This window comes from Astatotilapia calliptera, chromosome 19 (genome assembly GCF_964374335.1).
Source record: "Astatotilapia calliptera chromosome 19, fAstCal68.1, whole genome shotgun sequence".
In the NCBI taxonomy this organism is placed as follows: Eukaryota; Metazoa; Chordata; class Actinopteri; order Cichliformes; family Cichlidae; genus Astatotilapia; species Astatotilapia calliptera.
The window spans coordinates 23,288,589-23,314,287 of NC_137440.1; the positions used below are offsets into that span (position 1 = coordinate 23,288,589).

Genomic DNA, 25,699 nt, shown 5'->3' on the forward strand with positions numbered 1-25,699 from the left:
CTTGGGACCGTTATTGTTTTTGTTGTATTTACTCCCTCTTCTGCAACTTCTTAGCTCTTTCTCTGATATTTCATATCATTGTTATGCAGATGATATTCAGCTATATATCTCTTTTAAGCCACCTGATGTTTCTAAGCTCCAAATCTTGCAGTCCTGCTTTCCGTTAGAGATTGGATGGCTGGTAATTACCTTCAACTAAATGCTGATAAAACGGAAGTCATTGTCTTTGCTACTGAGAAATTTGTTCCCCTCGTGGTTAAAAATCTAGGCCCTCTTGCTTCTTATATTAAATCCTCCATTAGGAACCTTGGTGTTACATTTGATCCAGCTCTGACGCTGGACACACACGTTAAATCCTTGGTTCGCTCTTGTTTTTGCCATTTAAGAAATATCGCTAAGCTGAGTCCCTTTGTGTCACGTTCCAAATTGGAAATGATTATTCATGTTTTTGTTTCCTCTCGCTTAGACTATTGTAATTCCTTGTTAATTGCTTAAGTAATGCCTCCCTGGAACGACTGCAGGGTGTTCAAAATGCTGCTGCTAGGCTTCTGATAAAGCACCACAAATACTCCCATGCCACTGCCCTGCTGATTCATCTGCATTGGCTCCCTGTCAAGTTCAGTGTCCATTTTAAGATCATAACCATGACTTATAGGGCCCTGCACGGTGTAGCTCCAACTTACATATGTGATCTTCTTCTTCCTTATCACCCCAGCAGGTCCCTGAGGTCCTGTGACCAGGGGTTGCTGGCTGTCCAGCATACAAGGTTAAAAACAAAAGGTGACAGAGCGTTTGTATCAGTGGCTCCCAGACTATGGAACTCGCTCCCTTTGAGTTTGAGATCTGTGGACTCAGTCATGTCTTTTAAAAAGCAGTTAAAAATGTATCTGTTTAAACTTGATTTTGGTTGATTTTGTTTTGTTTTAGATTTTAATGTCCGTTTTCTGCCTTTGTAAAGCACTTTGTGATTTTATCTTGAAAGGTGATATATAAATAAAATTTTACTTTAAACATACTTTCTAGTATTACTTCATCCCATCCAAATTTTGTTTTGCAAAGCTCTTTCTTTAATTTTGTCAGGCAGCAGAACTGGTGCAACCCCCCCCCCCCCAAAAAAAGAATAAATATTGATCACATTCCATGTCTAGTACAGGTTTTTTTTGGCACATCTATTTTTTAGGTTAAATGAAACCGTTTCAAAACACCACTTTAAATCCAAAGCTCTATTCACAGTTTCTCTCTGTCAAGATTTAGATCCTTCAAGTCTTTAGCCCTTTGCTCATCTGGGATATTTTGCAACAGGGTGCAATTTACCACTTTGTCAACGTAAATCCGCCTTTATCCCAAGAAAGTATCATGGCAGCACTGATATAGGAAGAGAAGAAGTCAAAACCAGAAGATAAGACTTTGGCAAGGTTTTTTTTTTGCAAAGTTATTCCAGAAAGTCACTTTTTAAAAAAGATTGCTGCAAAATCTCCCTCTGTATAGCTATATAGCTCAGGGCTTCTGTACTAGAATATGATTAAAATGGTGATAAGTGATACAATCATACTCATGTCATCAACCCAACTGGGGCAGCCATTGCGCAATGCTCCAGGTTGCAAAAATCGCTTTCAAAATGACAGCACACACCACAAATTGCACCCTCATTTTTAGCATGCACCACCACCTGACAGGGGCAGGCATTGAGCATAAAAATGGCTTAATTCTTACTGACATACTTTATTCCTTAAGCACAAGAAAACGCTATTTAAGTTACATCGAAATCGGAGTAGAAGATAAATACTCGGAGTGGTCGAATTAGAATATTTGTATTAACTTAAACATCAACTTAAAGCCACTATTCACCATTCAGCAGGTAACTCACTCGAGGCTGAACTGTGGTCAGTATGTTCCCCCGGTTGTGCCCACCAGTCGAGAAAGAGTTAAACTTTGAATTCGTAGGTCTGCAAGTGCACTCGGAGTCTTCTTCTCTCCTGCTCTATCCGGGCGTGACCAAGTCATTGTCATACGTCAGAATTATCCGGGGGGAAGAAACGAGTCAATAGGAAAAAACGAATTCGTAAAATCGCACAAAACGTTTTGGAGAACTGGGCTTTTTTTGTTTTGTTTTATTTGTTTGTTTGTTTTGCGTTGTGCACTATAGACGCACTCGCTTCTGATCGTGGTCTAAGCTTTATTCGCGCAATGCCAACTACACACAGCTAACTGCGACGTAGTATTAGGGGCACATTAAGAAAACATATTGCTGATCATTTTGAGAATAAAGTCGAAATCTGTCAGTTACAGGCTATTTCCTTTTGTGCAAATCCACTCTTCCACATTTGTGTGTTTTTCTCTGGCCAGATAGAGCGTTCTGCACCATTACCACACTGTGTTTATGGGCTGAAAGAGAAAGACTTTCCTGTACTTTTTGCTAAAACTGACTGAGGTACGATTCCACAAACTCAGAATGCTCATTTCGACCGTTTTTCTCAGAATAGAATTACGACTTTAATCTCTAGATCGTCGATCATTTTTTTTCTTAATGTTGCTTTGATACTCCTTCATAAGGCTACCCCCCCCCCTTGGGTTAATTTGTTATCAAAGTGACTAACACATAGCAGAGGAAATGTAAACAGTACCATCCATCCATTTTCTTCCGCTTATCCTTATCAGGGTTGCAGGTGTGCTGGAGCCTATACCCGCTGTCGTAGGGCGAGGCCTGCATCGCTGTGGTAGGCTAATGTCTTTGGACTGTGGCAGGAAGCTCTAGAAACCGGAGAGAGCCCACGGTGTCTCAGGTGTTTTCTGCCGCAAACACGGACACGCAGCCCACCAGCTGCAAACACGGACACGCAGCCCACCAGCTGCAGAAGGCTGGAGCGGTTCCCCGGACCCTCCAGCGAAGGCGGATGGAGGCTGGAGCAGTCCCTCGGACCCTCCAGCAGACGACGAAGGCTGGGGCGGTCCCTCGGATCCTCCAGCGACGGCGGACGGCTGAAGCGGTCCTCGGACCCCTCAGCGATTGGACGAGCCCCCATATGTTACACCCCGGCCTAGGCAACCGGGGTGCAACGCAGGAAAATTAAAAATAAGGCAAAAACACACGAGAAAAAACTAATACGGGCTTCCACAAAAATAATCCCAAAACGAGATTTAAAGCAAGATACGACATTTATTTACATCACCAAACACAAGGCGCCAAACTATTTACAACGGGGAGATCGCAACCATGACATACAGAAACACAGGGCTTAAATACATAGAAGGAGCAATTAGGGAATGGACCACAGGAGGGAAACACAGCTGGGGCAAATTAGACCTGACGAGACAAGGAAACGTAAACTGAACACTAAGATAACACAGACTTTCAAAGTAAAACAGGAAACACATAACAGTCACGCCAAAACAAAACGCCTAAAACAATACACTGCCAACGCCGAACCGTAACAACTTACTCAGAATATTTAGCAAGATTTCCTGGACTTCGTTTTTTTGTACTTCTTCCAGCTACACTGAAAAGCACCAGTCATCTCTTTTTGTAAACTGCTACAGTTGTCACATGAGTGTAAGAGGTAACATGTCAGTGTTGGGTTCATAATTTACTTTTGCATCAAGTGGTTTCTTTTATCTAAGTTTTGTATCCATATCTCAAAATCTGTGACAACCAATCAAAAAAACAGCAATTCCCCCCATCATTGGCTGTTCTTTCATCATAAGGGATAACTCTTTTTCATGATGTTAGCATTTAACCCAGTTTGTACAAGAAGAATGCAATTTGAAAGTCTGCGGCTGTGAAACCAGTCAGGAAGTGGCATTCAACGTCCTTTTTATCGCATGCATTACTTTACTGCATTAGTCAAGCTTGTGCCTGTCGTGATGTTCTTGTTCCCATTTTTTTTCTTGTGCTCCCTGGTGTGTGCTTATCCTCTGCATGCATTTATTTTCATCATGTCTTTGTAGTTTCTGATGCTTGACAAGCAAGCTTGCTTTTCTCTGGAAGGCATCTCTATCTCTCAGCAATCTCACACACACTACTGTGGCCACAAAATTCACTAGATGCGTTTGCTCTATTTTTGAGTTTCCCACTATCACTCTCTGCCGACTAACAAGGAAATGATTACAAAATGTTATTCAACTTTTTGCATTGTGGCGACAAAATCTTATTTATCCTGATAATTCAGTACAGTGCATGAAGCAAAGAACAGTGATATAAGAATGAAAAGAATGTCGTAAGAAACCAATCTGCGACTAGTATAACGAGGAAGTTTACCATGAGTTTGACAACAGAAGTTCTTAATTAAACAATCCAAGCATGTTTGTAACCTGTCTTTCAGGAAGTTAGCTTCTTATGGCACCCCAGGGCCTCTTCTATCACAACTTATGTAAATTATTGAAAGTGTACATGTTCAAAGGTGGTGCACCTGGCCTGTCTCATGTTTCATGTTTCTCACTGCTCTCACATCATAATGACTATTTTGTTGTGGGGTGGACAAGAGAAATTTTCTTAGGGTGGCCACCCTACACATATCCAGTTCTTACATCCTGTAATATGCATTATATGTGGTTAAAATAGATATAAAACATATATCTATAAAATATCTGAAATCTGAAATCACACACACACACAAAACCCTGATAAAAACCGAGTACGGAAAAAGTTTACTGTAAAAACCACAAACACGTTTAGTGAATTATTTTCATAACCTGAAATGCAAATATAAATTGTAAATTTTAAAAACCTGTGTACAAACTTTGGAAACAATTAAGTTAATACAACCATTTACCTAAAATTGCAACCACCACGAATACTAAAAACTAAAACTAAAAACTAAAACTAGTCGATATCGCTCTCTCTTTAGCCACCGCCACTTCCCCAAATTTTCCCTGTTCCTAAATCACCAAATCCCACGTGTTGTCATATCATTTTTATCGGTGGACATGGTACACTATTCCACCAATAGGAAAGGGTGGCATTTTTTTCCCTTATTTGCGCTGTCCAAATGCCGTTGTTACCGTTTCTTTTCACTTATCATAACTCCGGTGTTAGTGGCTTATCAATAAAATGTAAAAACTGGCATATAGTTTAAAGTCTGGACTTTCAACACAAGCTGAAATAGAGACCCTGATGCTAGAAGATGCGTGACTGCAGCTTGTAGCTATGTCAGCTTAAATTGGTCATGTGATTTGAAGGTGTGGCTGTCTGTCAACCCAGAGGGTTAATAACACTCGCCTTCATTCCAGTTCTAGAGTGGAGCAATCAACCACCTGTGTTGAAATCGGAAAATAGCCAATGTGTTGAAAATGTTTATGATTGTGTGCTCTGGCACAATCATAAGGATTGATTGCTACTGACAACAAGAAATAAAACCGTTTGCTTTATAATTATATTGATATTTAATGTTACTTGTAGCCAGACTCAGAGTGTTAATGATGGCTAATTTTAATATGCAGCATTGTGATAAGCAAAAATAGAGTGGACTTGGGAAGGAAAGACATTATTTCAGGCTGGCACATGCCACCCCTGTAGGTCAGCCTGTGTTTTGTTGACCAGCTTTTTTCTCCTAAAACTTCAGTATTTGTGTTTCTGTCCATCATCTATCAGTTTTGCGTCTCTGATGTCAGCAGTTCTGTTCTCTGCAGCACCTTGATCACATTGGGGAGCAGTTTGTCTTTAAAGTCCCACAGTCGAGTGTCCACATGAAGCTGATCAAGTGGTGGATCGGTCGGAGTCCTGATTGGCGAGTGAATGATCCGACAGACGTCTGGTGGAACCTTGAACTTTGTTGCAGACATCATAAGCACATCATGCACTGAGGTCTGCTGCACTGCTCTGTAGGTGCATAAATACATGGACAATCACACAATGCCTCAGGGTTAAATGAATGCTAGTGCCGAACACTCAACCATTTTTCCCATTATAACCCACCTTGGCTGAACTATTAACTTGTGTGGATGGTAAATATTTCTGTTAGGCTCCTCTCTGTAGATATGCACCATAATATCAAAGCCTGGCACCCCATTCCATTGAGGCAGGGGTCCCCATTTACTTTGATTAAAAGTCTTCTTGGGATAGGTATGGTTCTCAATGAGAAATACTCCTGTCTGTAGAAGAACAGTTTAGGTTTGACAGGTGCAGGAAGGACATTTGAAATTTTTTTTTAGAAATGCTTAGAAAAAAATGTTACATTTGGATTCTGATTTTGGAGCGTGTTCATCAAAGACATCAGATCTTTGTGCTGGTATGGCATTATAATCTCATCAATGTCATTCAACAGGACGTAGCGGGAACGCTCCATTGATCTGTAAATGCACTCATTAAGTGTGGTCAGCTGGCCAAAGTAGTGCACGTCTCCTCCGTGCTCTGAGTGAAGCCAGCCACGAGATGGATTCAGATGCTTGTCAATGGGCCAAGGAACCATTTCCACAAAGCCCTCCTGGCTATAATTCTGCAACAGGCGGTCGAGCTCTGGACCACAGCTGGTGTTATAGATCACCACTCTGTTCACACCCAGCAACCTGGGGCAAAGTAACAGGTTTAAAGGCTTACATTTATATATTTCATTAGTTTACTCATGCCTTTGTTATTTATTGCATTTAGCTTACAAAAATGCATTCATATCACACAGGGGAGTTAAGAAGTATACATATAACAAATAACTGGAAATGCAGAGATTTTTTGTTTGAGACGACATTTGACTTTAAAGCCACAGAAAAGCCAGTTAGGTTTAGGGGCCAGCTTCGAAAGGAAAACATTTACACAACATTATAAGGAAGTCTATATCCTGATACATGATACAGTATCTAAGCCCTCCTTTATGGATGGTTTAGATACTGGTAGATTTAGGGGTTAGGATGTTTTGTGTGGCCTCAGTCAAATGTGGCCACATTTGGATAAAAAAGACAAACAAAAAAACCCGAAAACAAAAATAAAGAAAGTTGTGCTGTCAGCGTTAATCTCGTTAAAATGACGTTAACGCCATACCCACATTAATGGGGCAAATCTCCATTAGTCAGGAGAGCCTGGACATCGCTAACGTGTTAACAAGCTAACCACGCTAACACGTTGACACCATGCAGCCCCACGCACGAGGTGAGCCGCGTTAACTGGCTAATGGAGATTTGCCCCATTAATGTGGGTATGGCGTTAACGTCATTTTAACGAGATTAATGCTGGCAGCACAAAAAGAAAAAAAAAGAACATGGGTGGGGAAAACTCCATCGTTTTTATACAGTCTATGCTCCACACTTACATGTGCAGATGCACATTTAAATATCTATCAGCACCTGCTACATTTCAAAACTTCTAATACTGGAAATATTCACTTTGGTGAGAATGTCAAAGACTCTGAAGTCAAGCCAACGTTATCCTCCGCTCTTGAATACAGAAGCAGAAACATCACTGAAGAAATCCAGGAGCTTTACAATTAACAGCAACCGTTACACAGAGGTTTTGCTGCATAGGTTTCACTCTGTAGCTTGTAGTGCTGTTACTGTACTCACCTGTACATTTCCAGAGTCTCTGCAAACTGAAGCACATTGTTGTAGTCGCCAAACAGATTAGAGATGCAGACTGTGAAATCAAACTTCATGTTTTCTTCCTTTTGCCTGTCGCTCTTTTGGTTTCTTATAGGAAGCCAGGTAGAGTCAGATGCACTTTCTTTGTCTGGTGTAGTCAAGAGAGTGACACGTGTAGCTTTGCAGTTCTGAGGAATCTGACACATGACGTCCGTAGTGGTGAAGGGAAAACCAAAGTGATCAGAATGTTGTAAAATTGTTGCTGGAGTGGTTTTACTTAAAACATTTGTGCAGCAAAAAACGCAGTGAAGGGGCTGTATGGAGTCTCTCTTAAATATGCCAATGATGCGTATATCCAAATCCTTCACTCTCTGGTCCACGTATGCTGACACCAGTAAGTGCTTGGTATTTTTGAGCGGGGTGATGGTCTGCTCAGATACTCCCAAGGAGCAAACACCCGCAGGCCCAGATGGTTTTGGGATGGATTTGTTGTTGTTGTTTGGCATATTCACATTGAATAGAAGAATGAAGATTAATGCAACAATCAAGAGGAGAGCCAGCTTCTTTTTGAGAGATTTTGCTGCATCCATCCAGCCAGCGTAGATGAAGCTAATTTCCAACCTGAGGAGAAGGTGTAGAATCACAATTACAAAGAGAAATGTAAAAATTCCTTAGAAATTTTCTTGCTGCGATGTTTGTGGAACATCAACAAACCTGTTTTCAAACTTTATATTTCATTTAAGTAGCCACTTTGATGTTGTAGGAGCCATTTTTGGGTTAATACCTTATGTTGCCGCTAAAGGTCACCTTTTTTTGTTTTCGTATGGTTGGTTCATGTAAAGGTTAAGGTAGACGCACATAATCAGCATCAGGTGTGTTGTTAATCGTAAGAAGGCACACAGTTTATGACCACTGCGCTGTTATGTTAAAATGATGTTGGAATAAAGACCAAAAGGACAAGATAAGTACTGCTGGAGTTATTGGACTGTTTAATTAATTCATGCATACCAGTGAAATCGCGTCACCCCCGTTAATTCAATTCAATTCAATTTTATTTATATAGCGCCAAATCACAACAAAAGTCGCCTCAAGGCGCTTTATATTGTACAGTAGATGCAGAGAAAAGCCCAACAATCATATGACCCCCTATGATCAAGCACTTTGGCGACAGTGGGAAGGAAAAACTCCCTTTTAACAGGAAGAAACCTCTGGCAGAACCAGGCTCAGGGAGGGGCGGGACCATCTGCTGCGACGGGTTGGGGTGAGAGAAGGAAAACAGGATAAAGACATGCTGTGGAAGAGAGACAGAGATTAATAACAGATATGATTCAATGCAGAGAGGTCTATTAACACATAGTGAGTGAGAAAGGTGACTGGAAAGGAAAAATTCAATGCATCATGGGAATCCCCGGAAGCCTATTGCAGCATAACAGAAAGTGTGCTTCGGATGAAGCACGAGAAGATTGTACTATGAAAAAAGAATGTATTTAAAAGTTTTTAATTTGCTAAGCAAATAAGCTACTCAGAAACACCACTGTGTTTGAGCAGGAACAGGAAGTGATAACAAACACCTCAGTGGCTTCAAGCGTAGGCTTAACCTCTACAGGTGTCTTTACTGAAATATTCTTGATAGATGTAAGACCCAAACTCCAGGCTCATTTTATGTAATAACTGAATTCTGCCTGATTGTTCTCCCATTAAAAAAGGCCTTTAGAAAGCTCACCTGTGTCCCAGGATACTAGTCAATGTCAACCACTGTACTATTGAGAGCATTCTCACCAACGGCATACCAGTGTAGTACAACAATTTTACCACAGATGGTTAAATAACACTAAACCAGATGGTAAAAATTATTGCCCAATGTATCACTGGCACTCATTTGACCAGCACAGCCCACTGAATGGTCATTAATCAATGGGCTTTGATTAGTGCTAGTTGATCAATGGTCATGACAATTTGCATATTAATGATCAAGGAACTGACCTCACAGCTTATTGTTCATTCAGTGGACTAGTTTCAGTCATTGTGCAAATGTACTGTTTATAAGGTTGGGGAAACCTGCAGTCAGCTGAGACTAAAGAAGTCACTTGGATGAGTGACGATTCTCCCACTGAAAGCACTACGTCCAGATCAACAGAATCAACCTTTTGGGATATACTTACCTGGATGATTGAGCATGCATCAAGATACCCATTTCTTTATTTGCAAGTTCACCATATAATTGATTTGGCAGATTTTTACACAAAAGTTAACTTTTTTACAAAACATGTAAACCACAACATTATAGAGCTAAAGAGTGTCCTTGAAGAAAGAAAGAAAAAACGTAAATCCTATTAAACAAGTTAGTTTAAGAAAATGGAATATGACCTGATATTGTTTGACTTATTGAGTTCTTTTGCAGCACCAAATATCAATAAGATTCACTTTAACTTCCATTTTGAATCCCCCTTCAGTTTTCTGTAGACAACCCATACTAGACGCTCCTTTACAAAATCAAGGGACCCTGTGGTAGAACTTGACCTAAGTGGCTAAAGAAGGGCAGGAGACAGATCCTGTCCAGTGTAGTGAGCGATTTATTTACCATTTTTGTGACCAAACAATATTGACAAAAAGAAATAAGAAACTCAACTCCATAGTTAACTCAGTTCAAATAAACATAACTGAACTTTTTGTGGACCACACTCCCTTCCCTTTTTTAATTCTTTCACTTCTTATTAGTACATGGCCCAAGAGTTGCCACCAGTCCACTCTGAGGCCTTCCCCAAACCGCAGCTCAATTCATGTTTAAGCCTTTTGCCTTTATCGATAAAAACACTGTCAAATATAAAATGAGGACGTGGGCCCAGCTAGCGAAACAGCAATGGTCACTGAGTTTTGTCCTTACAGTTTATCCTCAGACAAAAAATGATTAATCCTGAGGGCAAAACATTCAAACCAGTCTGACAAAGAACCAAAAACAGTTGCATCCTTATCCCCAGGCCCAGGTTATGATGCCACAAGAGCAATGCCTTTTCTTCTTTTCCCCACATTATGACTAAGATGATCAACAGCGACCCTCAGGACCAGTAGCGGTTTTAGATACGAGCGACACCTGCGGTTGCCCGGGGCGGCATCGTGGTGGGGGGCGGCATCACGGGCATCGACAAAAAAAAAAAATGCTCGTACTCATGCTGCCCCGACGTCAGCCAGCGCATATTGGGAATGGCATAGGCACCGATTGGTTTATCGCCCATTTGCTGGGAGTAAGGGCAAAGACTGTGCAGTGAAAAATAAAGTGTTAAACAGTAAAGAAGAGTCGAATAGAGATTTAAGTGGTATCGACTCGGAAATAGATCCAGTTTAAAGCATCGAATTAAGGCAATGAGTAGAAACTTAGCTCTAACAGAAATCGGACACGCATTATAAGAACGTTTGTATTAGTTTTAATACTCCATTGAAATATTATATTTACCGTTAATTAACTTGAGGAAGCGGTGTAGTCAGGGCGTTCCTCCTGCTGTTGTTCGAGAGACGACAGATGCATCTCCGTTTATTTCCTACTGCGCCTAGTAACTGATTTTACTACCTCGCCCGCAACGCGTAGACGGGAAAAAAAAAACAGAAATAATGGCTTGTGGTGTTCTGTGTATCACGTCGCACTCGTTTAATTCGCGATATCTTTTCAGGCAGTAACTACTTTCATTTTACACGAATATTTTATATTTTACTCCACACTTCTGGGTAGATTTTGATGACGTTTATAATATATTTGAGTGGATTCTAGTGCATTTAAATTGTGTCAGTCCATTGTAACTGTGTTCTCATAGTGCAGTGCATTACAAAAATGACATTTTACATATCTGTGGTAAGATTTTGAACTGTTTTGAACAGATCAGCAGAAGTCAGGCAAAGATCGTCTTATATAACTGAATGTTTAAAAAAACAAAAATCCACTCAAATCACATAATCATGTGCATAATATTTCTATTTTTCAACTGTAACTGTGGTTTTGTAACAGGAGGTACAATAACTTAATTGGATGCTTATTCAGATTGACCGACGCTGTCATGGGCTAGGTCTGTGACCCAGTGTTTGAGTTCTTATATGTATCTTTTGTATTCATTTGTGCCCTAGTTTAGCTCACCTAGTTAATTTCTAGATTGCTCTTTAGTCTTGTTCCTTAGTTGTTTATGTCATCTCCCCCTGTACTAAGTCTCCCTGGTTCATGCGTCATGTCTGCGTGGTTATGTTTAGTTCATGTCATGTCTAATCTCCATGTTTCCTGTTTTACTTTGAAAGTCTGCATTCAATGTCAGTGTATTTAGTTTCACCTCTCCTGTCCTGTCGTTAGGTTCATGTGTGTCAGCTGTGCTCCCATGTGTGGCCACTTCCCCTGATCATCCCTCATGTGTATTTAGTCTCTGTGTTTCATGTAGTTGTGTCGCGTACATGCTGTCTTCTTATAGCTTAAAAAAAAGTATAAGGAACAAAAGGAAAATAAATCAAAACTCATAGAAGAGACTAAAGACATGTCATGATCCCCATCCTCACCTTGCTGACCTCCCTGTTTCTGCCTTTCTCTCCACTTCATCCTCTCTGCCTCAGTCCTGTTTTTCCTTGTGTGTTTTACATGTGTGCATGTGTATCTGCAGTACAGTGGAATTTCCCACAAAACTTTTTCAGTTCCGTACACCTGCTGGCATTTGGTTGTTGAATGACTCAGACTTTAGTGATTGTCATATATCTTGTTTGCCTGCGATGAACTTACTTGCTCTTTCTCGTGTGTAGGAGTCTGTGAATAAGAGGTGTGGGGAGTGTGGTGAGCAACTGTGAATAGCAGGTGAGCTAAAGTGGACAGCAGTCTCTGGAAGAAGAATCACTGGCACCTGGGATCAGGATTGATCACTACTGTGGAATTGTGGTTTTTGGTGACTGTTGTTATTGCTTTTTATCATCATAAATAAATTTACATAATTTAATGACACGGCAGGGCTGAAATAAACTATTAACATGGGATAACACAGCTGTGTTACATTCAGGTGTTAATGTGTGCCAGGGAAATCTGGAATCACATATTCAATTTATATGTAATTCAAGTTCTTTTCTTCTTGGCACTGCAACTGCAAGAGATCATGAAGTAGTATCATGTTGGAGTTTGGACCATGTGAGGTGCTGTAGACCAAGTGGCAAAGAAGGTGATAAATAGACAGCATCAGCATAGTCAAGTTTTTTTTAACTGTCCTTTATTTCTGGCATCTCCATTATGGCATTTAAAAAACAAACCTATCTAACTAGTGAAATAAGTACACTATACGAGGCAAATTATGTAAAGATTAGTAATACAATCCAAAAAGATTTGATTAAATGGGCTCCGCTTAGCTCAAGAATAGAGGTAATAAAAATGAATGTGCTTCCTCGACTACTGTATCTATTCACTTCATTGCCAATCCATATACCAGATGAACAATTTGGTAGATGGGATAAATTAGTTAGTAGATTTATTTGGAAAGGGACAAAGCCAAGAATAAGATTTAAAATACTCCAATTAAGAAAAGAAAAAGGAGGACTTGCCCTCCCGAATTTCAAGGAATATTTCTATGCAGCTCAGCTGAGATATATTGTTTACTGGTGTTCACCGGATTACACCTCAAAATGGAAGCATATGGAGATAAATTATTGCTTATCATGTCATCCACAAGCAAGATTGGGAGAAGAAACTATCCAGTCTACGAACACAAATCTCATTACTGAATTCACTATTAAACTCTGGTGGATTATAGTGAAGAAATATAGAATTATAGAAGCCTGTAAATTGCTGATTTGGCCTGCATATTCTCGAAAATTCCAAAGTGGACAATGGGATAGTACATTTTTAAGATGGGTCAATAAAGGAATTACAGCAATGTGTACATTAATAGATGGGACAACATTCAAATCCTTCAAGAATCTACAGAGACAATTTGGACTGGATAAATCAGATTTATTTAGGTATTTTCAATTAAGACATTTTTACAATGAAGAAATTAGGAAGACGTTCTTGAGAGAAGGAAGCCATATAATAGAAATAATAACAGGTGCATATAAAAATCCTCCATCAAGAATTTTATCCAAATTATATAATGGCCTGCAAAATTTGAATAGGAATGAAACATTATATATCAAACAAAAGTGGGAATCGGAATTACATCTTGAGTTGTCAGAGGATGACTGGCGATCCGTATGTCTCACACAGCATAATTCCACTAGCTCTAGACAATGGAGAGAATATGGCTGGAAAAATGTGATTAGGTTCTTTATTACTCCTTATATCAAAAGCAAGCAGCTGAAAACACCCCAACAATGCTGGAGATTATGTGGAGACTGGGACGCCAGTCATTCTCATGTGTTTTGGAAGTGTAAAAATATTAAACCTTACTGGGAAAGCATTGCGGTAACAATGACGAAAGTGCTGGGGTATGTGTCGTGATCCTGGGTCGTTGACCCAGCGTTTTGTGTTTCTTTTTGGGTTCATCTTGTGTTTGGTGTTTATTCTGATTCTGTATTAATTCTTTGGGTTGGTTGTCGTGTTTATTATCCCTACCTGTGTCTCCCCTCCGTGCTCCGTTCAGGTCCCTGTGTTTTTGTTGCAAAACAGTCTGGGTGTTTCCGGTTTTACTTTGTAGGTCTGCCTCTCATCATGTCCATTAGTGTCAGCTGTGTCCACCCCTGCATGTCATCTCCTCATTACCTAGTGTGTATTTATAGTGTGTGTTGGCTTCTGTTCATCGTCGGATCGTCTGTGTTTCTCGGTGTAACTACGGCTCTCTGCATTCTCCGCTCCCCGTTTCATGCTTAGGTTTGTTATTTAGTTTTCCCAGTCTAGGTTTTTTCAGTCTTTCGTCTTGTCTCACTACCTGTTCAGTCACTCCACTTCTGCAAATAAAACTTCATTCTCATCACCAGTCAACTGCCTGCATTTTGGGTCCTTTTCCTCCTACACCACACGGCTCACGTGACAGTATGACGTGCTGTGTGAGGCACAAGTAATGTATTTTGGAATTTGGGAAAATGTAAGAAAGGAGGACCATTAATTGTTTAAAATTATGTTGTTGTCAAGCAAAAAGGTAATAACAAAAAACTGGCTGAAAAGTGACCCTTTAAAATTGGAAGAATGGACTGATGTAATCGAGGACATACAGTGGGGCAAAAAAGTATTTAGTCAGCCACCGATTGTGCAAGTTCCCCCACTTAAAATGATGACAGAGGTCAGTAATTTGCACCAGAGGTACTCTTCAACTGTGAGAGACAGAATGTGGAAAAAAAAAAAATCCATGAATCCACATGGTAGGATTTGTAAAGAATTTATTCGTAAATCAGGGTGGAAAAGAAGTATTTGGTCAATAACAAAAATACAACTCAATACTTTGTAACATAACCTTTGTTGGCAATAACAGAGGTCAAACGTTTACTATAGGTCTTTACCAGGTTTGCACACACAGTAGCTGATATTTTGGCCCATTCCTCCATGCAGATCTTCTCGAGAGCAGTGATGTTTTGGGGCTGTCGCCGAGCAACACGGACTTTCAACTCCCGCCACAGATTTTCTATGGGGTTGAGGTCTGGAGACTGGCTAGGCCACTCCAGGACTTTCAAATGCTTCTTACGGAGCCACTCCTTTGTTGCCCGGGCTGTGTGTTTTGGATCATTGTCATGTTGGAAGACCCAGCCTCGTTTCATCTTCAAAGTTCTCACTGATGGAAGGAGGTTTTGGCTCAAAATCTCACGATACATGGCCCCATTCATTCTGTCCTTAACACGGGTCAGTCGTCCTGTCCCCTTGGCAGAAAAACAGCCCCATAGCATGATGTTTCCACCCCCATGCTTCACAGTAGGTATGGTGTTCTTGGGATGCAACTCAGTATTCTTCTACCTCCAAACACGACGAGTTGAGTTTATACCAAAAAGTTCTACTTTGGTTTCATCTGACCACATGACATTCTCCCAATCCTCTGCTGTATCATCCATGTGCTCTCTGGCAAACTTCAGACGGGCCTGGACATGCACTGGCTTCAGCAGCGGAACACGTCTGGCACTGCGGGATTTGATTCCCTGCCGTTGTAGTGTGTTACTGATGGTGACCTTTGTTACTTTGGTCCCAGCTCTCTGCAGGTCATTCACCAGGTCCCCCCGTGTGGTTCTGGGATCTTTGCTCACCGGTCTCATGATCATTTTGACCCCACGGGATGAGATCTTGCGTGGAGCCCCAGATCGAGGGAGATTATCAGTGGTCTTGTATGTCTTCCATTTTCTGATGATTGCTCCCACAGTTGATTTTTTCACACCAAGCTGCTTGCCTATTGTAGATTCACTCTTCCCAGTCTGGTGCAGGTCTACATTACTTTTCCTGGTGTCCTTCGAAAGCTCTTTGGTCTTGGCCATGGCAGAGTTTGGAGTCTGACTGTTTGAGACTGTGGACAGGTGTCTTTTATACAGATGATGAGTTCAAACAGGTGCCATTCATACAGGTAACGAGTGGGGGACAGAAAAGCGTCTTACAGAAGACGTTACAGGTCTGTGAGAGCCAGAGATTTTCCTTGTTTGAGGTGACCAAATACTTATTTTCCACCCTAATTTACGAATAAATTCTTTACAAATCCTACCATGTGGATTCATGGATTTTTTTTTTCACATTCTGTCTCTCACAGTTGAAGTGTACCTCTGGTGCAAATTACTGACCTCTGTCATCATTTTAAGTGGGGGAACTTGCACAATCGGTGGCTGACTAAATACTTTTTTGCCCCACTGTATATATAATGGAGAAAATGACCTACACTTTGAGACTGAAATCTGATAAACACCGAAAACAGTGGACAAAATGGATAGCCTATAAGACTCACTCAGCCCCATAGGGCAGGGACCTCTCCTTGTTGTTGTTTTTTTTCTTTTTTTTTTCTTCCCTTTTCCCCTCTTCCACAGATTGGGTGTCCTTTCTTCTTTTTTTTGGTTTGTTTCTTTTGTGTTCTTTTTTTCGTGTTTTTGTTTGCATGTACTATAAAATTGGAAAAAGTACAAAATAAAAAGTTATATAAAAAAAAACCAAACAAACCTGGTAGGCAAAATCTCACTTGCTTTATACAGGACTTCACACACCTCTTTGGTGTCTACCATTGAAAAATAGGTTAGACCAAACAATACGATTTTAAACAAAAAACAGGATTAAGATTATGGATCCAAATGACAAACTCATACTCAGATAAATGGTTTGAAAAGTAAAACACTGCATACAATACAACTCAAAAGGTTACTTTAAAGAAAATAAACAATACTGTACAAAATGAAAAACCCTTCATTTGGTTGTACCCAATGATGCAATCCATGACCTCATGACCCTGTATAAACAGGAAGTAAGTACAAAGAAACATAATTTATTAGAAATTTACCTGTGAACAGAAGAAAATTCAAATGACCTGACTATTAGTAGTATTTTTGCTTTAAAACATATGCATGGATGTAACTAATGGTACCACAAAGAAACCTGGGATAGTATGTTAAGCAAGGTTACACCAGCAATGTCTAAATTAAAGCATTATGGTCAACTGTAAAATAACAAGGAATAAATTATCAGGGGACAAGTATTAAATGAGTTCAAGCATAACCAATTTGTCACAGACCACAATATAAAGCTTTTGTAAGCCAATAGTGTTTCCCTAGGAAACACTATTGGCCGTGAAAATGCAGTATGAATGCTGTGTAGTGGAATCTGCTGAAAACAGCCGAAGAAGTAGAAATAGCTGCTGAAAAGAGGTGAAGAAACTGAAAATTCTGCTAAAAAGAGATGAAGAAGCTCAAATTTGTGCTGAAAAGAGGTGAAAAAGCTGAACTTTCCAAAAAACAGATGTGGAAAAAAAATGAAAATTTTATCTGCTGGTCATTCGACATGACGAATGACTTCTGAAGTCTTAATTCAACTCAAGATGCTGTAGATTCCCATCAGTAACACTTTCGGTCCGCTAGTAAAACGTAGTTCTATTAATCTGCGCTCATTACTCTTGAACCGTAACCGGATGTAAGTCCCAAAAAACTGAATACAGTTTCAAAGCAAATGAATTCATTTTCAAAATATAAAATTCAATTTCAATTTACTCATGATCATTTTCAAACCAATAAATTGAATTTCAAATTAGGCTAATTCATATGCAGTTTTTAAAAGCATTTATTCAAGTTGCAATTCAGATTCAATCTGAGCAATTCAAATTCAAATTTAAGCATATCAAATTCAGTTTCTGATGGCACAGATTTCTGCCCATAACCTGGTTAGACTGCTGACTTCTATAGCAGAGCACATACATACAGACTGCTCAAAGCAAAAGCAGAGCCCTCACAGCTGGTAGTACAAAAACACAGTGACAACGTTGTATATTAGATACCCTCACACCAAAAGCATAAATATAAAAAATGAAATCTCTAAGAATATCACAAAAATTGAGGGGGGTGTTACAGTGGGAAAAAAAAAGCAACCAAATTTTAATCTGAAAATGTTGAATTTTAGTAAAAACAACGCTCTGTAGTTTGATGCTGTCGCTACAGACAAAGCGGATGTTTAAAGCTTTTGGATGTGCATTTGAAATGCAGTAATTGTCCTTATCGGCTGGAAACGTAAAGGTCATAAAATAAATTTTGAGAGAGGCTAAAAACTATTGAACAACAGCAATGTAAGTCTGATCCAAAATCTGAATGTACATGTGTTGAAGGTGCGGGTCTTGTTGAATTATTAAACACACTTTCTTTAATTTTTCGAGCCACAAAAACCAAAACTTTTAATTTTCTTCTTATCATTGCTGAGTCAGTTGTCTGTTTGTGCTACTTTTTTCAAGGAGCAGTTGAATATTGGTAAGGGTGACTTTATGTGTTTAGTTACTTACTTAAGGGGAAGTACTGTGGAAAGTTTTACCTTACATACATAGGTCTGACAGTACAGGTTCTGAGGTAACTGTTTACAAGATGTTATAATCTATTCAAAGGTTCTTTGCAATTTTACATTGATAAACATTATCCTTAACATATTTGGCCTACATAAAGTACCATGGCCATCACACTGTCATTTAGAATTGTTTAAATAACTCGTGTCTTAAGTCATTCCATCACACAGAAAATAAAAAAGCCACATGGTTCACTTTTATATCACAAAATGGTAGAAATATAAGTCGTTCATAACAACCTGAAAGGTTGGGAGTTTAAAATGCAAACCAATGGAAGCAGAAGTAGAAGACTATAATGTCTCAGAGCACACGGTGTCTATTAATGTGTAAACATTTATAAGAGCTTAATAAAGATGCTTCATTTCTTAAGAAATATGCAGATGGAGTGATCTTTATCAAAAGTAGAAGTTACATCTGTGGCTAAACCATTGTACCCAAAAACTTTAAAAACCTACTGTGTGTGAGGCTGTGTAAGTAAAGCTTGCCCTTCAGGTATTGCTAATGTATTATATGACTTCTAAGGCATACACACACACACAAGAGCAACAGCAACTCAGAGAAGAAGAAGAGGGGGTAGTTTTACTATGCATCATAAAATTGCAATCATTCATCTTCCAACTGTATTTTGTGTTACGGCTTTAGAATCATTGGTTTTTTTACTGAGCCGTACTTTGGGAGTCATACTGTTGTGATACTGAGGAGAAAAGGGTAAGGTTTAAGAGACTAAACCATTACGCACAAAACTTAAAAAATCTAAAGAGTGTGTGAGACTGCTAGCTGTGTTGTTCAGCAATAAACGTATCTACAAATGTGTTAGTAAAGAGTGACTTGTACTTCTGTCCCATTAAGCAATGGTTTAACAAATTTCACTGCAAACTATAAAAGGAACCTGGATTTAAATGGAACATAGTGGTGTTGGATTAAGTGTAGGAAACACTAGTATAATGTGTCTATGGAACAAATCTCCTTCAACATTCGCAACGACCAAAGTGAGGACTGCAGACATTTCTCTCAGTTGGTTGTGTTCAGGGAAAAAGCAGCTAAATACATTGAGACTGCTCCACATTGTTAGTGAGTCAACTCTGGATATCTGTAGGTTTTGTCAATTTGGAGTGAACACAAACAGAAAAACAGTAAAAGATGCAGACAGTGAAAGTCTGGTTTATTTCATGAACACAATGAAACATTTTACAGTCCACAGAGCAAAGTAGCATACATGATAAATAGATACACATAACACGGCCCGTGAGAAGTAAAACTCATCGTCTTATCACATGTTATATTATGTAAACTTAAAATAAACCACTGAAATTAGAGTTTAGTGTTTTAAAGTCATCTATTAAAAAACATGAGTCAACATTACTGAAGTGACACTTTAACGATGCTTCACATCACAGTGTTAGCAAATGTCTGCGCTGTCACTTGTCATGAAAATGTCCAGAGCCAGGGTTCAACTCTTATGAACAGTGATGATGCGTTCCAAACAAACGATGCTTTCTACATGGCCAAATTTTGTGCTAACTACCTCACACCACTGTGTCTGGGGTCCGACAAAAAAAGTTAAAACGATATACCTTGCGGCAGTTGTGAAATGACGAGGAAAATACCGTGTGTCTGATGGGGTGATTTTATATAAGTGGACTTTGTTTCAGTTGACCTCTGACATGCAGAGATAAAGAAAAAGGTGGAAACTATAGGGGTACAGTTAGGGGTGTGCACCTTTCTATGTGAACGTTAGGGTGTGTGTCCTCGGATGCTCTTGTTAAGAAAACAACCTTTATTGTTTTTTATGACTTGTTTTGCTGACTGTTGGGGACCCACCTGTAACCCCTGTGTCTAATCACTGAGTCTTACTGTTGCAGTATGTTTGTGTGACTAGTGTTACGACCCCCTCTGCTAGGCGACAGGAGGGGAGAAACATACACAAGCCCTCTCACGAAATCTGAGTAACTAAGGGGTTTTATTACAAACATTAAACTGAAAACCGACAGGGCTGTTCAACAGACCACCGGGGAAACAATTAATACACAATGAAAAGAACAGGCAAGAGTAACAGCCAGCCAGCATCACAAAACTCTAATGAAACTAAGTTCAGCTGTATACCAGGTTTAAACAAAGAGCAACACAGCAAACAGCTTTAACAAACAAGCTTCACATGCAACGCAGACGAGGAGGACACTGCATGTTCACTTCAGAGCAGCAATTCCCCATAGTGTGAAGGATCTTCAGCCTTTTTATACTCCCAGGTGCAGACAATCAGCCAGTCAATTGGTCATGGAGTGGTCATGGGATCTCCAGGCAGCCAATCGTCCGCGAGGTCTGGCACACTGTGATCTGCATAAAAGAAGACTGGCACAGGACTCCCAGCAGCCAGTCATCCACGAGTCCTGGCACTCTTAGATTTGCATGAGCACAAAAGGGTAGTCTCACTCTCTCCAAGGCCCTACACTAGTAGATAGTTATAAGGGTAGTTGCATTAAAGGAACATTGTACTAGGTATATTACTATTTACAAGCATATTTACTAACATTATAAGGAGAACAACTGACTATTTGTCCATTGTTCCTTTTTGTTTTTCATTGGAAGTTATGCATGGTCAAATGCACTCTTTGTTTGTCTGACATCCATCGTAACAAAGGGAAAGCCAGAGTTATCTGTAGTGTAAAATTGTACCTGGAATTGTTTTATTTAAATAACCTGCACAGCAGTAAAGGTGGCGGAGGGACTCGATGGAGCCTTCTAAATATGCCAGAAACATGCATATCCAAATGCCTCATTCGTTGCTCTGTGTAAGCTGTCATAAGACACTTGGTACTGCCGAGTGGGGGTTTTGTCTTCTCAAAAATTCTCTTTGTCTAATCACCTTTCCTTGTCAATGATGAGGTATATTCATTCATTTCAAATAAACTACAAAATGTGCATGATACGTTACCAAAACGTGTTTTTGCTGTGTAGTTTCAGGTTTCCACTTTTGTAAACAAGAAACACCAGTAAAAATGTTCCTCTTCTTTTTTTTTTTTAAACAAAGATCAGACCAAATTAAAAGCCCACCCATTCATAAATTATCCAGCTCAAAATGTATCCTTTTTCAAACTATTAAGAGTTAAGTTGGGGGACTTTATTTCTCCAGTGAGACCCCACATGAAGGTTCAAAGGATCTCCACATTCTTGACATAATTTCAGCCAGTCACATGGATAATAGCTTAACTATGGTGAGGTCTGGCACTAATTTGCCTTGGTAGATTATTAGTGAAGGTCAATATGTATTAACTATTGTAATTGTGTTCCTTGTTCCCTGTGCCTCCCCAGTCAGTCATGTTTCAGTGTCAGGTCTGTGTCTTTGTGGATGTCTCTTGTGTTTCCTGTCTTACTTTGATAGTCTCGTGTCCTGTGTTCAGTGGTTTGAGTTTTGCTTTGTCTCATTATGTCTGATTAGTCCCAGCTGTGTTTCCACCTGTTCCCCATCCTCTTGTTAACCTTCCTGTGTACTTTAGTCCTCAGTCTTCCCCTGTTTGTTGTCGTGTCGTACAACTCCCCTGTTGCTGTGTATCCCCCGTGTGCACTGCTGTGCCTTTTCCTAGTTTCTCAGTTTCTGTTCCTTGTTTCTAGTGTCTAGTTTTTGATTTTGTTTTTTGTATTCAGGATTTGGGTTTTTGCTGAATCATAGCAAGTACGAATCACTCACTCCCTCCTGGCTCACAGCTTCTTCTTCTTCTTGGTTGGCAACCAATGTTAAGGTGCATTACCGCCCCCTGGCTCACAGCTCAGTGGACATTTAGATGAGAAAATATATTTGACACATTTAAGGAAAATACTAATAAAATAAAAATAAATAAATGTTCCCTTTAGAACTTTTGGGATCTTTTTTGCTCTATAAAATAGTTGTTTTCTTTTACAATCATTCATCTCAGCAGTAGGATTTACATTAAAAGAGAAACAAATTAAGTTTGAGTGAAAATGTACATTTTTGCACTCTCTGGTCACCTGACTCAGTGACTCAAATGACTGAAGAAACCCGATTCACTTTGGTGAGTGACTCATTAAAGCTCGATTCAGTAAAAAGAATCGCATTTACCATCGCTAATGGAGACAGGCGAGCTGAGAGAGACAGAGGCTGTCTCCCAATTCAGGGTCTGCAGCCTTAAAGTACGCAGCCCCAACGATCCTCAAGGGCCGCGTACTCAAAGACCGCTAAGGCCGGAAGTGCGAGGCTTGTGTAATGGGACGGTCTAGCCTCCGTTGCGCTGATACTGTTTGTCAATAAAGTTTTTAAAAAAAAAGCCTCCGTTGCGCTGCCCAGGTTGCCTAGCAACCATGATACTAACCACTGGAAACGTGTCATAGCTTTGTTTGACAGAAATGAAGGAGCAGCCTTTGAATTGGGACAGCCTTCGGCGCGCCGCTGTGACGTAATTGGCCTTGAAATGTGTACTTTAAGGCTGCAGACCCTGAATTGGGATACAGCCAGAGAGTGAAATGCTGCTTGTTTTAGTAATCAACGTGGTGCTGGGCTACATTTACCTGCTGACAGAGGCAGAGATAATTTTCTACCTTGGTATTCTTGAGTGGTATAGGTCATACATTGCAAGACTGGCTGTCTTTATTTTTCATAGTTCAGAGCTCATGTCTTGAAGTTAATGGACTTGTGTTCTCATCTGTTATCATAAATGTAGGGCTGTAGAAGATGTACATAGCATAAAAACAGTGATACTCTTTTCAATTTTGTTTATGTATGTCAACAATTTAAACGATTAGTTACATTTACTCATTTAAGTTGCAATGAGTTCATGGACAGCTGTCATGAGTGTCTGCCAGGTGCCCCTGAAAAAGATTTGACCCTGAAAACTGCTTGGGTAGCAAACTAAAGGGGTGTCTCCTCCAACCCTTAAATGAAGCAGATAATACAAGAAGTTAGACTTTAACCTTTGAATCCGTGAATAATAAAGAAAGGCCTTTAACACCAGAAGCTCCACTTTAGTAACAGTCAGGCTGAGGTTGTCAAAGGAGCTTGCAAAGAAAAGCGTCTGGACTTCTTTAAGTTGCTTGAAGACGTTTCACCTCTCATCCGAGAAGCTTCTTCAGTTCTAAGGTCAAATGGTGGAGAGTCCCAGATTTAAACCTAGTGGGAGTAACCCCCCACAGAGGGGGCCCCCTGATGATCCTCTAATCGCCTGAGCCAAGGTGTGAAACTGGGTGTGGGTCCCAATCAGCCAGAGTTTCGGGTGAGTTCATTATGAATCCTGGCCCCACCTTATCATGCGAATTCCTGAGATCAGATGGCCCAGGATGTGAGTGGGCATTAAGGCGTCTGGGAAGGGATCTCAAAACTGGATTATAGATGGCAGAGAGTTGGTGTCGTAAACCCCCGCCTCTGTTCAAAGATGGTCGCTCACAGTGGACATAGATGGCTTCTTTCACTCCTCTTTCAAACCATCTGTCCTCTCTGTCCCAAATGTGAACTTTGGCATCCTCGAAAGAGTGTCCTTTATCCTTAAGAGGCAGATGGACTGCTGAGTCTTGTCCTGTGGAGGTGGCTCTTCTGTGTTGTGCCATGCGCTTGTGAAGTGGCTGTTTGGTCTCTCCAATGTAGAGGTCTGAGCATTCCTCGCTGCACTGTACAGCATACACCACATTGTTAAGTTTGTGTTTTGGCGTTTTGTCTTTCGGGTGAACCAGTTTTTGTCTGAGCGTGTTGCTGGGTCTGAAATGGAGTGCAGCGAGGAATGCTCAGACCTCTACATTGGAGAGACCAAACAGCCACTTCACAAGCGCATGGCACAACACAGAAGAGCCACCTCCACAGGACAAGACTCAGCAGTCCATCTGCATCTTAAGGATAAAGGACACTTTTTCGAGGATGCCAATGTTCACATTTTGGACAGAGAGGACAGATGGTTTGAAAGAGGAGTGAAAGAAGCCATCTATGTCCACTGTGAGCGACCATCTTTGAACAGAGCTGGTGGTTTACGACACCAACTCTCTGCCATCTATAATCCAGTTTTGAGATCCCTTCCCAGACGCCTTAATGCCCACTCACATCCTGGGCCATCTGACCTCAGGAATTCGCATGATAAGGTGGGGCCAGGTTTCACAATGAACTCACCCGAAACTCTGGCTGATTGGGACCCACGCCCAGTTTCACACCTTGGCTCAGGCGATTAGAGGATCATCAGGGGGTCCTTTTGTCCCTCTGTGGGGGGTTACTCCCACTAGGTTTAAATCTGGGACTCTCCACCATTTGACCTTAGAACTGAAGAAGCTTCTCGGATGAGAGGTGAAACGTCTTCAAGCAACTTAAAGAAGTCCAGATGCTTTTCTTTGCAAGCTCCTTTGACTACGATGACCTGGATGACTGAGAACCTTCACAGACGTCAGGCTGAGGTTAATTATTACACAGGTACATCTGTCCTACAAAATCAGATGCATGCTGTATGTTTTACAACATACTCAGCAGTATTGTATGAAAAATGAAAAACACATCGCTTCATTGTACAGTGGATGACAGATCTGTGTACCATGCAGGCAATTCAAATCATCCTCTTAAGAACTGAGGAAACAAGCATCTTTCAGGTTAAATGTTTTTGTGATGTCCTGCCTCTTTGTAGCTAAAAGAGGGTATTAGGGTAGCTAATATTTAAAGATGTTAAAGATGATATAAATTAACAGGCTGGGTTTCAGAAGGATATATCACCAATTCACAATAATAGCTGCCTTGTGGCATTTTAAAGAAATCCCAACATTCACACGCCCCCCTATGAGCAAGAACTTGGCAACAATGATAAGGAAATGCTCAGGCCGACACAGGCTCAGTGGAGGGCAGCCATCCGCTGTGACCAGCTGGGGGTGAGCAGACAGACAAAAGGCAAACTATGGAAAGTGAGCCAGAGTTTACTCATTACTAATGAGTAGCAGGGCAGGACAGAGTTTACTCATTAGTAATGAGTAAACGCATTCGTTTAACATGCTACAATGAGTTAGTGTTTCACAACAGAGTGGTGACAAGAGACCATAAAAGGAAGATTCAAGTGACTACAGATGAAAAAAATCCTGGCGACACGAAGTGGGTGGACTCTGCAATAAATAGAATAGAATAGAATAGAATAGAATAGAATAGAATGCCTTTATTGTCACTATACAGTTGTACAATGAGATACAGAGCATCTCCTACTCAGTGCAAACATGCTGGGGGGGGCACAGTTCTGCAGCGCTATATACATATGGATAGTATTAACGGAGGGAAAAGATATATATATATATATATA

At 40.3% G+C, this 25,699-nt stretch overlaps 1 protein-coding gene across 2 annotated transcripts; it reads right to left on the reverse strand.

The window, feature by feature from the left end:
- Positions 1 to 4,615: 4,615 nt before the first annotated feature.
- Positions 4,616 to 11,055, reverse strand: LOC113012727 (beta-1,4-galactosyltransferase galt-1-like). Of its 2 annotated transcripts, none has more exons than XM_026153027.2 (5): positions 10,952 to 11,055; positions 7,486 to 8,121; positions 6,171 to 6,501; positions 5,912 to 6,087; positions 4,616 to 5,815 (listed from the first exon to the last, which is right to left on the reverse strand). In XM_026153027.2, exons 2-5 carry the CDS (start codon positions 8,088 to 8,090, stop codon positions 5,584 to 5,586), a joined length of 1,344 nt encoding a protein of 447 aa, XP_026008812.2. In that variant the 5' UTR covers positions 8,091 to 8,121; positions 10,952 to 11,055; the 3' UTR covers positions 4,616 to 5,583. The 2 variants fall into 2 exon arrangements, with proteins under 2 accessions (XP_026008812.2, XP_026008814.2); XM_026153029.2 differs by lacking the exon at positions 10,952 to 11,055 and adding an exon at positions 8,215 to 10,851 and having other exon boundaries at positions 4,617 to 5,815.
- Positions 11,056 to 25,699: the final 14,644 nt, after the last annotated feature.

Coding starts and splice junctions, on each gene's coding strand:
- LOC113012727 (XM_026153027.2), bottom strand. CDS start 8,090: ATGGATGCAGCAAAATCTCTCAAAAAGAAGCTGGCTCTCCTCTTGATT. Junction 6,088..6,170: donor TCCAAAATCAGAATCCAAAT/GTAACATTTTTT, acceptor GTTCTTCTACAG/ACAGGAGTATTTCTCATTGA. Junction 5,816..5,911: donor AAGTTAATAGTTCAGCCAAG/GTGGGTTATAAT, acceptor ATGCACCTACAG/AGCAGTGCAGCAGACCTCAG.